Below are 16,825 nucleotides of genomic sequence, written 5' to 3'. Positions count from 1 at the left end.
ATTCCCGTCTGTCTGCACATATGGCAAAGAATTGGAGCCACGTAAATAAAGGAGATCTTTTAGGGTTTGCACAGGGCCATGGATGGACTGGGAGGGAAGAGCACCAGACAAATCTGAAAACAGGGAACAGGTGGGGGACTGAAAAGTGTGTGGGAATGCAGTAGCGCTGTCTGCCTGGCACAGTGGGCCTGACAGGAGCAGTGGCCTGCTTGTCTTGCTGCCCAGAAGTCCCTCCTGGATTGGATCAATTCCATAAAATAAAGGCAGTGGGACAGTGGGGGGGGTGGTGCACAGCAAGACCAGCAGCTCCTGCCTAGCCACAGGCCTCACAAATGAAATTGGAAACCTCAGCATTGGCTGAGGTGTAGAGGCTGATACAGGCCCAGGTTGTGCTTTTTCCTCACTTATCCAGGGTGCTGGGCACACACAGTAACCCCAGAGAGATATTCTTGAACCCACCAGAATTGGCAGTGCCCTATAATCCAGGAGCAGCAATGAGGATAGAAAAGAAGGTACTGCTGAAAGGACAAAGAAAGAGGACCCACTTCTCACCTCCTGCTGGCACACACTAGACCAGCTTTGTCCCCAGTGTCAAAGTGGTGAGTTAGCAAATTCTGTCCCACCAGATGTCCTGCCCTGCTGTCTTCTGCCACATGAAGACTCATTAAGAAAGCCTTCACCAGACCTCCTCCTTCACCAAGTTTGGCTCCTCAAACATGGATGGCTCAGCCTCCAAAACAGTCAGAAATAAATTTCTATTCTTTTATGTATTGCTCAGCCTCATATATTTTGTGAGAGCAAAGCAAATGGACTAAAACAGCAGTCACTGCCAAACCCAGAGGAAAATCCTTTGGGTAGTGATCATTCAAAACCCAAGGCTTTTATGTTGTGTGTGGCAAAGAACACAGATAACAGAGGCAAATTAACAAGAACCAGATTTTTATATGCATACGTAGGGGAAGACAGGAGCTGTTGAGGCAAACAATGGAGAGAAAAGGAAGCACCTGTAAACAAGAACATTGGCATCCTGCCAGGTCCAGGGTTAGCAAAAACTAGCCCAGCCCTGGGCTCATCCAGATGAGCAGTCAAGCCAGGAAGGATGTTGGTGATCCATACAGCCTTCTACCATCCACTGGCACCTCCTGGTATAGCAGCCATGCTATGTCCAGCTGTACTCCAGCTTTTTTTTGACTAAAAGGAGGCACAGGAAGGATGCTGACTGTCCCCTTCAGTCCTGATATAAAGTTGGAACTTTGAAATTGGAACTGGAACCCAAAGTTCCCTCCACTTGAAGGAGCCTCAGATCCCATGAGCACCAGTGAGCCAGAAGCCATGTGGGAAAACAATAAGTTACCGTCCCTAGAGTCAGTCATCCTAGTGACAAGTCTGAAGGCAGCAGCTTTGTCTATGAGAAGGTGAAAAGCCCTGGGTTTCTTACCAGAGACCAGCTGGGTAGTGACTGGCGTGACAAGTTCAGACCAAGATGATGTCAGGCCCACAAGTCCTGATGGCTTTATGCCCCCATTGGGTGGTTGGGGTGCAGGAAAGGTTAGGTCAATAGCTGGTGTTGAGGCTGCTGGGTTTCTCAGAAAGAGATGTCATGTTGCTGCACATTATGGGTCCCAAATGTAGTCTGAGATATGGCTCTTGTATTGAAACGATGGTTGAAAGTGGTGCTTAGTCCCTGAATGGACCACAATGTACACACAAATTGGTGAAGACTTGAATGCTGCCACTGGGTAGCAGATTTCCAGAACCAACAAGCACCACACCAAATAGAATGTAGGTGTCCTTAGACACAGGAGGTGACTGGAAGATGGCAGTCTTGGAAAGAGGGGTTGTATCCATAGCCTCGTTGGTGCCAGTGAAAGGCTTGGTTGATGGCATTGCAGAAGCACTGTCTATTAGAATGGTTGCAAGTGTAGAATCTCTCTTGGGGGGGGGGAAACAAAAGAAGAGGGACTCTGAGGAAAGCAGCTCTCTTTTGCTACCCATCAGGATACCCAACTTTGTGCCAAGAAGTGGTTTGGGGGCCAAAGAGATAGTGAAAACTTGGGGTGGGGTAGGGAGCCCTGAGAATAAGTGGGCTGGTGGAGACTCGTCCATTGGCAGGGTACCTCTGCCTCATGCTGCAATTGACATGGGGAAATGGGAAAGAGCTCACACTGGAGCCTGGGGGCAATGTGAAAATATCAGCCTGAGAAGGGAAAGTGGTGTCCATGTCAGTGACCTCAAAAATCTAAAGGCAGCCACCCAGTCAAGTGTACAGATGCACTGGCTGCTGTAGTAGAAAAGACTATGGCCGAAGTGATGGGTGCACCAGAGCTAACAGGGTTCCTGAAGAGTGGAGAATGAAACAGGTGGTGGGGGATCTATGCACAAGGATGTCAAGGATTCCATCCTGAAAGAGAGAGGCTTGAAGGACAAATGTTCAGGGAGTGCAGTTGTGGGGAGGTGAGAAATGGGTTGTACTGCAGTTTGTCATTGTCATTAGATAGAACCATAAAATTTGTACTTGAACTAAAGGGAGAAAGAGGGACAGCAGGGAGAGACAAAGGAGAATTGGGGATTGTGGGTGTCTTGTCCTTATTAATATTTGGTGTGAGGGAAGGTAGAGAGACAGACAGGATCAAGGGCCCAGCAGTCTGATCTGCCAAGTCAATGGTGGCAAGAATATCTGGGATCTGCAAAGTGTAAGTGGACAGGAGCATGGGGTCTGCAGACCCTGCAGCAGGTGGAAGAAAATAAGGTGCCATCTGCCACCACCTCTTTTTACTCTCCAACACCACCATTTTATCCTCCAAGATCTTACTCTTTTGCCACTGAATGTTGTTCCCAGGTGCCCAAGTCTTTCTCTAAAGAAATACATGGAGCCTAGGAGGTGGGGGCAGCTCACCTCAACCCCACAGTAGTGGCAAAGGCAGTGCCAGCATCTTCTTTGGTATGGTTTCTTTTCACTTGCAGGTCTTATAAGCAAGAGCTATAGGTGGAGGAGCTATGGCTCCACTGGAGGCTTTTCACCCTGCACCTCCATCCCTAATCCCTGAGAGTCTGAGGAGCTGGGCAGATGGTCTTCATTGGTGTACTTCTCTGGAAGGGTGAAGCATCCTGGGGCTAGATTAGGGAACACTGTCCCATCTGCATCAGGCTGCTCAAGAGTCAGGACACCTCCAGCAGGGCTGTGAGAGCTGGGGACACCATGGACCTCAGAGAAGGAGCTTACGGGGAATATAAGGGCCATCTCATCCAAGCTGTTCTCTGTGTCCTTGGGATATAGATGGATGTAGAAGGATTGCCCCTCCCCATGGAAGTGAAGTCTGCCTTGGTCTTCAGGGGCCTGGATGGTGCCACTTCCCCATTGCTAAGGTGACCCCTTTCCTTATAGTCCTGCCTTTCCATCTCTTCCCCACCCTCTTCTTCCTTCTCCTTTGCCCTCACTTTCACAGGCTTCTCTTGGTCCCTCTTCTGTCACTTGGGCATAGAAGAGGTTGTTGACTGGATGTCATGGGCTCCACAGCCTGGACTACTTGCTCAGATGGTGAAAGCAAAAGAGCAGCTCTGTGCTGGGGAGGTGGGATCCTTAAAGTTCTGGAAAGTCGAAACGTGCCACAGTTGGGAGTTAACAGCATGGGTTTTTCTGGGGAGTTCCCCCAGGGTGCCAAAGGAGAAGATCCCCGGAGTGGAGTCCATGCCTCATTTTTCTGGGGAGTCCCCTCAGGGTGCCAAAGGGAAAGATCCCCAGAGTGGAGTCCATGGCCTCTTGGAGAGGGTGCCACTTCTTGGGGAGCTATGGCCGTCTGGAAAAGGCATACTGTGGGGATCCTGGTTGAATAGCCTGCACATAGGACGATGGCAGTCAAGGAGTAGCAGGGTGACTCCGGCCAAGCCAGGGCGTACTACAGGCCTCACGAACTAGTGCAGTGATGGCCCGGCCGAGCAAGCAGCCGGGCGGGTGACAGGCTCACTCATAAAATTCCCCATTTGAGCAGGTTGTGCGCAGAAGATGAGGAGAAACGGAGAGAGCGCTCTCTCCTTTCCTAATCCGTGGATTGCCAAGCATGAACTGTCCAACTCCGCCCTTGTGATGTCACAATGGAAGACATGACAGAAAAAGGGTGAGTTGGGAAGGGCCAAGAGCCCTCTGAGGTTGGGGATAAAGCCATAGAGAAGTGTTTCTTGACACCCGTCACTTCGTAATGTTTTCATCAACTAATTTATTGGCGTATTCCTTCTCCCCATATTGTTGAGGATCTGCTTCCAGTCAGATGCTTTACTCTAGGTACTGGCCAAATATTTTCTAGATATTCTAATCCTTTTTAGATTTGTTGGTCATATGCAGTTTCTGCAGCGCCTCCTGTTTCATTTTCTTCAGCAACCTTTTCACATTATTCTTGGCTCACAAGTCATACCAGAACCAGCTGAGAGCCTGATTTGATCAGTGAGCCTTTTTCTCTACTTCTGCATCTCCACAGAGCAGAAGTCTCATGTTTGAGTAAATTACTTCTTTGAACCTCCCCAATTATTGCCCTCCCCAATCATTACTTTGCTGTCTTACAGTCTCTAGGGAACATCCAGAGAGATCCTGTGAAAACGGTAAGTCAGATCCCATCACTCAATCTCTTCGATGACTTACTCGAGGCAAAATCCATACTTCTCAAAATGCCTCCCAAATCCTAGTAATATGGGACTTCCATATGCCTTCTGAATTCCATTTCCTCTCATCTCCACTTTGCTCACTCTCTTCCCTGCACACTGATATTCTTTTTGTTCCCTGAGTATCTATGTCAATATCCTTCTCATATTCCCCAGAAGGTCTCCCTGAACAAATGAACCCTGGCCATTTCCCTGCCATGCTTATTACTTTTCCCTAGCACTTAGCCTCTTGTACTATTTGCTTTACCCATTTAATTTTATCTCTACATTCATGTTTATGCATACTTGTTTATTTTTGCCTCTCCCAACTAGAGGATGTGGGATTTATCCATTTTACTCATTGCTGTATTCCCTGAACATGCCTGTCCTTTATACAGAAGATCACTACCTGGCAATTGGAAATGGTTCAATAGATGCCCTGGTTTGAAACCTGTTGATATTGTTCTAAGAAGAGGGGAGAGGAAAAAGGAACAATGATGGAAGGGTTAAATCTAATTAAGATATATTGTAAGCATATATGTAAATATCACAATGTATCCCCCTACACAACTATTATGTGCTAATAAAAAAGTAGATGTCCTGTACATAAGTGTTTGTTTGTTTGTTTGTTTGGGTAATTATAATGGTGACTTGGGAACTAGTTTAGCATGACATATCACTGAGATTTTTATAATGCATACTGTAGAGTTCTCTTTAAGTGTGTACAAATGTTGGAAATATATGTCTGCATGTACACCTCTAACAATTTAATGCTTTGCAAGTGGAGACAGCAATTGTTTTACATTGGTTAGTTTCTATTGCTAGCATCATCCTTAAAATTAATGTCTGTAAGCCTTTTCCCCTCAGACCATGGTGGGCAGAGGAGGTGTCTTAGAAGACCACAGCCCTGGACAACTGCATTCAGAAAGGAGGCAGAAAGTGGGAACTCTGTACTAGAACGAGGAAAGGGAGAAAGGACAGGAAACAGGGGCTGATGTCTTGGTGACCAGACTGTTTCCCAGATGATGCCAAGAGTGTGAGCCTCTTCCTAGGCTACTTGCTCAATGGGCACTAGAATTTTCCTACCCCACCCTGAAATCCCCAGTGTTGCAAATGAAACATGAGATAGGAACAAATGAGATAGAGCAGGTCTTTTTTTTTTTTTGAGCATTTACTGGGTCTAGAGAGAAGGGTTGGAATAACTAAGAGCAGGAGAATAGACTCCTCCCTGGGCCCTTCAGTTCCAGGCCCCTGAGGGGAGGGGAGGGTTGGAGACCTAGGAACATTCTGCAAGGGATACACTTTTCTCCACCGTGCTCCCTTCATGCATGACCTGGCAGCTATATCTTCTGTGAGCTGTCCACTGGTCAGGGGTAAGGGTCAGGTAGCTGCTGGCTATGTACTTGTTGTTGCTTTGTTTTGAGGGCTGGGTGGTCTCCACACCCTGGGTGACAAGGGTGCCATCTACCTTCCAGACCACTGTCACAGCACCTGGGTAGAAGTCATTCATCAGACACACCAGCGTAGCCCTGTTATCCTGGAGTTCCTCATAGGAAGGTGGGAACAGGATGACTGAGGGAACGGCCTTGGGCTGACCTGTGTGGGCAGAAAATGGGGTAAGGGGGGTCATTAAGAGAGTCCAGGTATTGGAGAAGCACCCACCCTTCTAAACTCTGTATGTTCAGTGTGATCATCTTGTCTACCCAGGGACACTCCTTCCCTCTGTTCCCTCTGTCCACTTGAACCCACTGATCATCAGACAGCCCTGCACCTTCTCTAGAAGCTCTTCCTCAGTTCTCCCTGGTGACACTGCCCAGGTCCTTTGGAGTGAGATTTTTCTCTCGCTTCTTTGTTGGAGCGAGCTTTCTCTCAATCCTGGTTATTACTGAACCTAACTGGGCCTAACTGGGGGCGAATGGAGATTCAGAAAAGACACACGATAGACAGACAGAAAGTGGGATCAGGTGTGTTAGGCACTCGGGTGGAGACGCCCAACCCTCACTGCTTCTTTTCTCTATCTTTATTCTTTAAAGCCTTACTCCTTTACAGTTCTTTAAAATCTTGCTTAAAACCTCTTTCCTTAGACACATTCTGCTCCATGTTTTCTCTTAGCTGTTCTTTAGCATAATCTCGCAAAGTCTTTGCCCCCAGACTTGAACTGTCTCTTTAAATTTCTTAAAGCCTCAGTTCTCAGGCTCATAAACAATAGCCACGCTTAAAATCTGCATATGCATAACTCTTAAAAGTCCTTAGACTTCCACTGTCCCATATTCTCTTTAGATTTTCTTTAGTTTAGCTTTTCTAAAGCCTATGTATAAAATTCTCAATGCAGACATGCATTGTCCCATGTTCTCTTTAGCTTTCTTAAAGTCTCGGCCCTTAGGCTTGCTAGCAATTCCCCTTTAGCAATTCTTTTCCCTTCCAAAGCCTCCCACACCAAAAAGCCTTCCCCATCAGAAAGCCAAAAGTAAAACCCTTAAGTAAAAAGCCCCAAAACAAAAGCCTGGCATCCTCCTTCAGTGAGTCTTTTATATCCAGTGGGAAACGGTGGGGCAGCAGTTCTTGGGGAGGGGTGTGACACTGCATTCCTGCTTCTCTGAATGTAAACCATTTAGGAGAAGCAGCTGTGTTGCATCTTCCCCTTCTGTGGCCAGGGGCTGTGCCAATCTCCACCTACAGATAAACATCTTAGGAAAAACAGTTGAGACTGCATCTCCCCTTGCCTATGTCCACTTCGCTTAGGTTTCTCATAATCCACTCTCCACAGTCCTTTTCATGCAGCCTCAGTTTCCCCATTGTCACCATGGCTGCCAGCGCTCCTTCTTCCCTGATCAGATTGTGAGTTTGGAATCTGGCCCTGAACTGCTAAGTACCTTTCCCCACCAGGACCCACCTTACCTCATCCTTTAACTGTTCGGAGCCTCCTTTGTGAACTGGGGGCACTCCACTCAGACTGATAAGATGATCCTGGAGTACATGTGCCAAGACCTTGAGTCTGTTACCACTGCATGAGTGGCCTGGAGTCTGTGCATTACTCCATCCACTCAGCTCTCCTAGTGAGCAGTGGGCTCCACCCAGACAAATAGGGACTCCTCCAAAGTCCTTCTGTCTCCCCTAGCCCAATCATAAGACCCTTTGCCTTGCTATGTTCTTAAGGTTCTTTCCCACAGAATACTGAATATAACAGCACCCTGTCTACCTCAGCAGCCTCTGATGACTCCTGATTTTACCTGGCAGCCAAGTGGTTCCTGAACACACACACACACCAGCCACACAATGTGCTTCCCCATTCCTCATCTCACAAATCTAATGTGCCCTTTGAGGAAGGGAAGCTGATCCATGGACAAGTGAGACACTGAGCCCTGTAGTAAAGGGGCCCAGGGAAGGATGAGTCTCTATTCCTTTCCAGACCAGCCTGAGGGGCCAGGCTCTGGTCACCTTACCTAGTATGAGCTGTCTCTCTGTGTCCCTGTGTACTCATGGCAGAGCAGAAAATCAGAGACCTGAAGTCTAGAGTGAGCCAGACCCTTGTCTTTGCCTCTGTTGCTCTCTACTTCAGGTGACCTCTTGAGTCTCCAAAGGCTGGAGTTATAGCTCTTGTCATATTCCTATGCCTCCTGTGTGCCTTCCCAGCCCATGGTCCCTTCTTAGGCATCTACCTTATAAGAAGGGAAGGAGCCTGGTCCTTTGCCAACACCCAGAACCAGGCCATGTCCAACTATTGAAATCTGAAGGCTGCTGTACCTGTTGTTGGGGCCCTTCCTGCAGATTTCCCTAGGACTACCTACCTCCCCAAGACCCCATGGAGAAAGGGAAGAGAAGGGGATCAGTTCTTAGGGCCGAGGGCTCAGAGGGCAGAGGGGAAGAAATGGGGGAGAGAGAGAGAGAGAGAGAGAGAGAGAGAGAGAGAGAGAGAGAGAGAGACTATCTTGGGACAGGCTGGGAATCGTGAGAGCCACTTACCTAATACAGTGAGCTGGGTTCCACCACCAAAGACATACCATAGTGACTTAGGTGCTGACCAAAGTCCATTGGGCCAGCACCTGGGACCACCTGCTGCCTGGGGGCTGGGCTGGAGCAGGAACCTGCTGGGCATGGACAGGCACAAGACTGGTGAATGGGCTATGTCCTTGGTGGATGGGGCATGAAGGGAGCCAGACTCCCAGAGATCTGTCCCCTTGTATTAAGCAGGTGTCACCCATGGCCTTGGAGTCACCTCATGTGTTTCTCCACCTCCCTAATCAATGCTGATAGCAACACTGGGAACAGGAGATGCTCAGCAAATCCCTGAGCAGAATATCTTCTCAGGTGTGGTAGGGAGTCACGAACTAGCTCATTTGAGAGCCTTTGAGTCTCCTCCCAACAAGTTTCCCATGCTCCAGCCCTATCAGCTTACTACGTGGACCCATGCACACTGGTCATTCCTGAATTAAGCTGTTCCCACATGCAGATACCTCAGCTTTCATTACTATCCAAAGAGAGGCAGCTTGGTGCCACTCCATTCATGAGGGCTTCTCTGATCTTGCACACACTTTTTCTATCCATCAATCTACCCATTCATCCATCTATTTGTGCATCCATCCATCTGTTCGTCCATTTGTCCATCCATCTGTCCATCTGTTCATCTGTCCATCAATCTGTCCATCACCCATCCTGTTTGCACTAGGCATTGTTTCTCACGCTGGGGACATAGTAAGAGTTCCCTTGGCTCTTACTTCTATCTCTGGCACCTCTCAGTTGACCTTGACAGCCCACAAGACCTTGATCAAGTTCAAGGTCCCACCCCAAATCCTATTATGCTTGATGTCTCTGCAGGATGCAACATGAGGTCTGCCCTTCTTTGCAGTGAATCTCTTCCCTGTTGTCTCAGACCACACACTCTACTCTTTCCCTATTTTCCCTTTCTCCCTGGCCCATGCATGGCTGCTGGCCCCCAGACCAGCCAATGGATCTCTACCTTTTCTGCCAACTTCCCACCTTATGCACTCTCATTATTGCCCATAGGGTGAGGCCCAAATCTATCCCAGCTTCAAATCTTCTCCTTGCTCCACCTAAATTGCTTATTGACAATCTCCAGCTGGATGCCTAATAGGAAACTCAAATTTATCATGTCCAGATGAGATGGACCCTGACCCCATACCCAACCCAGCTCTTTTTATGTTTTTTATCTCCTCACAATGAGTTTTCTTACCCCACCTCTAATCTGGAAACCTAGAGTCAGTGTAAACTGAGTCACCTCACCTCCCACACTGACATGACTTCTGCGTCCTTAGATAATGCATCTAAATATCCATTTTCAAAATTAAAACAAGGCTCAAAATAATTAAGAAACAGCAAAGTCACCCTCTGAGACTCCAAATCCTCAGGTTTTGCCTTTGCTGACTTTAAATTATCAATTCAATTTCTAACAAGGATGCAGCATTGAGTTGATGCTAACTAGGTGCATGCATCTCTGCCAAGGATTTGGTGGTTAGTGCACTTCCACTTAGAAACTGGTGTAGTAGTATGACGCAAAATAAGATTTTTTGCTTAAAAACTCTTACTGCTTTAAAAGTATAAGAACATTATACAAGCAATAAAGTATGTTTAAAATCCCTTTCCTAGTCTTTAGTTAATTCTCCTTTTTAAAAAAATTATGGTAAAATATATATGGAAAGCTGGACATGGTCATGATGCCTGTAATCCCAGCATTCAGGAGGGAGAGGCAGAAGGATCTTGAGTTTGGAGCCAGCCTGGGCTATGTAGTAAGACTTTGTCGCTCAAAATATAACAAAACATATATAACATATTTTCTACTTTAACATTTTTACTATAATCACCACCACTAATCCCCAGAACTTTCTCAAACTCTGCACCCATTAGGCAATAACTTTTCATTTCCCCCACCTCTTCACCTGTTTCTGGTAACCTCTACTGTACTTTCTGTTGGTATGATTTTGCATACTGTAGGTACTTATGTAAGCAGACAGTATTTGTCCTTTTGAATTTGGCTTATTTCACTTAACATAATGTTGACAAGTTTCTTCCATGATGCAAAAGATTTTTAAATTAATTATTGATTAAGTAATACAATCTTATTTCAAAGTAATTAATAATCACAGCCTATTAAAACCTATTATGCATAATCAAAATCTATTTCTCAAAAAACAAAGGAAACAGTTCTTAATCTATGACTAGATAATTTACATGATAGAAGATATTTACCAGAATTCTTGAGCAATAGTCATTCTTGTGGTATTGTTCCATATATAAATTTTAGGATCACTTTTTTCTATTTCTGTGAAAAATGTCATTGGAATTTTTATAGGGATTATAATGAATCTGTAAATCACTTGGGATAGTATGGACATTGTTGATTGATTTTTCTGACAAAGATGCTAAGATAATGCAATGGGGCCAATACCGTTCAACAAATGGTACAGCATGGCTGGAAAAAGACACAAGGGAAATAATGAAGTTATACCCCAGCCTAACACCATCTACAAAAATTGTTCAAAGACCAGCATGAAAAGTCTAAAACTATAAAACATTTAAAAAGAAAATAGGTATAAATCTTTATGACCTTGAGTTAGACATCAGATTCTTAGATATGACACTAAAGGTACAATCAGTAAAAGAAAAAACAGGTAAATTGGATTTTGCCAAAATCAAAAGCATTTGTACTTCAAAGAAAACTATCAAAGTGAAAAGACAACACACAAATGGGAAATATAATTCTCAGAATAGTATTTTGACCAGGCCTGTATTCAGAATGTATAATGAAATCTTACAACTCAACAATGGAAGATAACCCAAACAATAGGCAAATGATTTGAATAGATATTTCTCCAAAAAAGATATAAAAATAGCCAACAACACATGAAAAAATTCTTAATGTTCATTACAGAAATGTAAATCCAAACTACTGTAAGATGCCATTTCAAAGATTGTAAAATAGTATTTTTTAGGGAAAATAAGATTGTAAAATGATGCAATCACTGTAAAAATCAGTTAGGTGGTTCCTCAAAAAAGTCAAATACAGAGTCATCACATGACCCAGGATTTCCACATTAGACATATACCCAAAAGAATCAAAGACAGGTATTCAAAAAAATTGTACACAAATTTCATAAAAACAGAGTTCTCAGGCTGGAGGTGTGGCTCAAGTGGTAGTGTATTTGTCTAGCAAGCATGAGGCCCAGAGCCCAAACCCCAGTACTGCAAAAAAAGAAGAAAAAGAAGAAGAAGCACAGTTCTCAACAAGCAAAAGGTAGAAATTAGTAAAAACTGTCCACCACCTAATGAACTGATAAACAAATGTGACTTTTCATACAATGAAATATTATCTGACCATAAAAAGAATGAAGCATTGACACATCCTACAACATAGGGGAATCTTAAAAACATTATGCTAAGTGAAATAAGCCAGACACAAAAAGCCATATATTGTTTATTTCGATCTTATGAAATATTGAGAATAGGCAAACCCTTAGAAACAGAAGGCCAATCATTGGTTGCCAGTGGCTTGGGAATGAAGGAATGGACAGTGACTGCTTTTGGATTTTCTTTTGAGGTAATTAAAATATTCTGGATATTGCTAATGGGAATGTAAAAAGGTAAAGAAACTTTGGGAAGCCATTTGGCAGTTTCTAATAAACACACACATTTATTTAAGCAAGTGGAATGAAAGCTTATGTTCAAATAGGGTGATTGCACAGCATTGTGCATGAACTAAATGCTACTGAATTAAACACTTTAAGATCACTAAAATTTTGAGAGTTGAGGACATGGCTCAGGGGGAAGACAGCCTGCATAACAAGTATGAGACCCTGCATTCAACCTCCCAGTACCACCAAAAATAGATTAAAGATTGAATTTTATGTTATATGAATTTTATCTCAACTTTTAAAATCCAACAATACCAAGTGCTTATGAAGATTCCCAACTCAAACTCTCACAGACTGTTTTGTTAAAAGGAGTATCATTTTCCAATAAACACACTTAGACATATGAAACAAATCCTGCTCCTAGATACTTATCCACGTGGAATGAAAACAAAAAATTATATGCAAATATTTATACCAGCTTTATTCATCATTGCCCCAAACTGGACACAACCCAAGTATTCCTCATCTGAGGAATGACTAAGCTGTCATACGTTCATAAATATAATCCTTTCGTTACTTTTTAAAAGGAACAAAATATTTTTGTGGTACTACGGTTTGAACTCAGGGCCTCACACTTGCTAGACAGGTACACGACCACTTGAGCAATTCCACCAGCCCTCTTTGTGACATGTTTTTTCAAGACAGGGTCTCCTGAACTGTTTGCCTGGACTGGCTTTGAACCATGATTCTCCTGATCTCTGCCTCCTGAGTAGTTAGGATTACAGGTGTGAGCCTCCAGCACCTGGCTAAGGAACAAAATATTGATAAATAAAATAATTTGCATGAATTGCAAAGGTGTAATACTGAACTAAAGAAAAGAGATTTGGAAGATTACATACTTGGAATGCTACTCATTAAAAAAAAACTACTGTACATCTAACCACCTGGATTAGATTGAGTGAAAAAGAGCCAGTTCCCAAAGGCTGCGTGTTGTGTGGTTCCATTTATCGGATACAAGCTGGGTATCTAACTCAGTGGGGGAACACATGCTTAGCATGTACATGGCCCCGGGCTCAGTCCCAACACACAACACACAACACACAACACACAACACACACACACACACACAAATTATAGAACATTCTTGAAATGATAACATTTTTTAAATGATATCCAAGTTCGTAGTTGCCAGAGGTTAAGGAAGACTTTGGGAGAGATGGAAGTAAGTTTTGCTATGAGAGAACAACATGAGTGATGTTTGTCGTGACAGAAAGGTTCTGGTCCCTTCACTGTAACAATGTCAATGCACTGATTTGATATTTTACTTTAGCCTTGGAAAATATTATCATTTGGGGAAACTAGGTAAAGGTACACAGGATGCCTCTGTATTATGTATTATAACTGCATATGAATCCACAATTACCTCAAAATAAAGAGCTTAATTTCAGAAAAATAAAAACTTACATACTGTGTGATTCTACTTGATATGTATTCTGAATAAACCAAAACAAAAGAATCAAAAACAGCCTACCTGGTGATTAGGGTAGTCAACTGTCAAGGGGCATAGGGAAATTTGGGGAGAAGGAAATTGATGAAATATTTAGTTACATGATTCTGTGATTTTTTTAAAAGGTATGCTTCTTTTTTGCTACACCCAAAAAATGGATTTACTCTGTGTAAGTTAAATGTAACAGTAGACTTTAAATCTCATTTTCCTTAATGTTTAAAGTTTCATTACAGTGTCTCTAAGTATATGTTCATTTTTATTTACTCTGGTATGCCTTTGATAGGCTTTATAAATCTGAAAACTTCTAAACTTATCCAGCTTCTAGAAATTTTTATTTATTTATTTTTCAAATCTCGCCTTTCTTCCTTTCTCATCATTTTTTGTTTCTAGAACTTCTAATAAAAATGTTTGAAGTTAAAAATAAATAAATAGAATAACAGTAGAAAATAGTAAAATACATTGCAGTATGTTTTTAAATCTTTATGTCACTACAGTGACACATCATATTGAATAACTGTTTAATATTCTCTACAATGATGTATCAGAGTTTATTTTACCTTCCTCTATTGTTTGACATTTTGGCTGTTTCCACTTTTTCACCACAGACACATTTAAAATATTTAATGGAAATTTTGACTATTCGCTCAAGACAAGTTTCTATAAGGGGAATTACTTGAGTAAAAAGAATACACACATAGTGACTCAGCCCTGTAAACCCTAATCTCCAGCTACTCTGGAGGTGGAAGCAGGAGGATCACAAGTTCAAGGCCAGCCTGGGCTACATAGGCAAAGTTAGCAAGATCCTCTCCCAAAAACAAAATTTTAAACACAGGAGTGGGAGTGTAGTTCAAGTAGTAGAGTGCTTGCCTAGCAAGAGAGAGGGGCTGAGTTCAATCTCTAGTAACACCAAAAAAGGAATGCACAGTTTTATAAATCTTCATACCTGTTGCTATTCGTTTCAGAACTTCAGCCTCCCACCAACAGTCCATGAATATGCCCACTCCTCCCTGGTCAGCACCCAGTATCCTCACTTTCAATTCACTGTCCAGTTTTGTAGGAATCTTGACCCCTGGCCACCTCCCCAACCCAAAGTGCGGTGTGAACTCCAGACTTACCACCTCTGCAATGCAGTCCTTGACCTCTGTTCCTCAAATCTGACCTCATTGCCAGTCTGCTATTGGAATCAATTTTTCCAAAACACTAATACAACTCTAAGGGTCCCTTACTTAAACCCCACCAATGCCTCATCCTCAACCACAAGACAAAAGCCAGTGCAACAAAGTTCTGATGGTCCCTTGCTCTGCCCGCTGCTGCCTCTGCAGGGTATCCCCCCACCAGGCTGCATCCCTGGATCTGTGAGACCAGCTTAGGCATCATTCACAAAAGAATGATTTTCCTCTTTAGTGCACCTAACAGGCCATGGGTCTGTCCCTACAACTGGACAGGCTCCCTTGGTTCAAGCCCACCCTTTCAACATCCCTAGGCTTGAGCCCCAATAAGTGTTAATGAACAAGTCAGTGAGTCAATCTTTTGCTACCCTCTCTACATGCCTGTAGCCTTTCTCTTGAACCATTTTATTTAGAATATAGAACCCACTAAAATGATCACAGCATTTTCTTAAATGCCTATCAAAAAAGTCAGAGCTGATCCTTCCTCTTCCCTCTCCTGTTCTCCTGCCCCCGCCCCCCCCCACCATCTACCCTCATATCTGTCAAACTCTCCCTGGGCCACCACAACAACCCCCTGAAGGATCCCTCCCCACCCATCCAAATCAAGCCAAGTCTGATTACTTCCCTGTAAGCAAACCCCAGAATTTCCCAGATGGTGTGGTTTCCCAGGATGGAACATCTAAGTCTAGACCTGGTACCTGTCCAGCTCCTCTCACACACCTTGATCCCAGTACCTACCACATCAGCCCTGATCACCAAGTGTTGCAGAGATTCTGTGCCTATAGTACCCCTGTCCAGGTGAATTCCTCTATCTTTTATCCCTTCCAGGTCCAGCTCTGCCCTGCAGACATCACACTGCATGTATCTTTACCTCAGCCCATCCCCTCTCCCTGGGTCTTGATTTGGGGGTAATCCCTACAACGCATTCCTACAATGCCTGGTGCTGGCAGGTAGTGACTTGGAATTGGCCATGGGGGAAAGTGGGCATGGGAGGTAGCCAAAACACTGCCCGGACAACAGACACCTCCAAAATATCTACTGGGATGACTAATACCCAGTAGACATCCTGTAAGACCTCCATTTCTATGCAGGAGGTTAAGGCCTTTCTAACTTTGGTGCAAAATGTAAGGGAAATGAGAAAACTCAGGAATCAAGATATACATTTTATTACAACATTTTAAGATATTAATGCAGGGATGGAGGTGGCCCAGATATTAGAGCACCTGCCTAGCAAGTACAAAGCCGTGAGGTCAAACCCCAGCGCTATCAAAGGAAAAAAATAAACAAAAGAAGCAAACATCCATGATAATCAAAATGCCAAAATTTTAAGCCATCTTCTGCCCAGGATCCCCCTCAGGCTGATCCTTCTCACCTCTCTCACCATTACTACCAACTTCCTCCCTTAGACACCCATTCCTGCCTCCAGCCCAGGGACCACCCCCACCCCAGCTTCTTACCTGCCCCACAGGCTCCACAGACTGGACTGACTGCTTCCTGCTCGGGCACTAGGGCTCAGGGCTCTGCCCCTCCGTGCTGCTTTTGAGGGCAGCAGACTCTGGGTCCCCAAAGCCAGGCCCAGAAGAAGCAGCAGCAGCAGGAGGGTTGCATGCTGCCTGGGGCCAGGGTCATGATAGCCCATCTGGCCTATACTAGGTTTCATCCGTCTTGGAGGTCAAAAGAACCCACATGCACAGTGGGTTTCCTGAAGAGGGTACCCCTGTTCTGCTGGTTGGCAGCAGCTGCCCCAGTACACACAGGTCTGCATGGCCCCATCCTTGCCCGAGACCAGCTATGGTCCCCACCCCCAGCCCAGCCCCCTCCAGGACCCATGGTCATTACCCATGGAGGTATCTCCCAGAGGGACATCTGCTAACTGCCATGCTGTGGTGGGGATCCAACTTAACTGTTTCATCCAACAGCCATCTGCCTGG

The 16,825-nt window shown here is 44.5% G+C and overlaps 1 protein-coding gene across 1 annotated transcript; it reads right to left on the bottom strand.

Moving 5' to 3' along the window:
* Positions 1-5,908: 5,908 nt before the first annotated feature.
* On the bottom strand, positions 5,909-16,538 carry LOC109680769 (immunoglobulin lambda constant 6). Its single transcript, XM_074061320.1, has 3 exons — positions 16,352-16,538; positions 8,596-8,717; positions 5,909-6,228 (listed from the first exon to the last, which is right to left on the bottom strand). The coding sequence occupies exons 1-3, from the start codon at positions 16,531-16,533 to the stop codon at positions 5,909-5,911; spliced, it is 624 nt and encodes a 207-aa protein (XP_073917421.1). The 5' UTR covers positions 16,534-16,538.
* Positions 16,539-16,825: the final 287 nt, after the last annotated feature.

This window comes from Castor canadensis, chromosome 18 (genome assembly GCF_047511655.1).
Source record: "Castor canadensis chromosome 18, mCasCan1.hap1v2, whole genome shotgun sequence".
In the NCBI taxonomy this organism is placed as follows: domain Eukaryota; kingdom Metazoa; phylum Chordata; class Mammalia; order Rodentia; family Castoridae; genus Castor; species Castor canadensis.
Note: the sequence above shows the minus strand (reverse complement) of the source record. Positions and strands in the feature narration are given on the sequence as shown.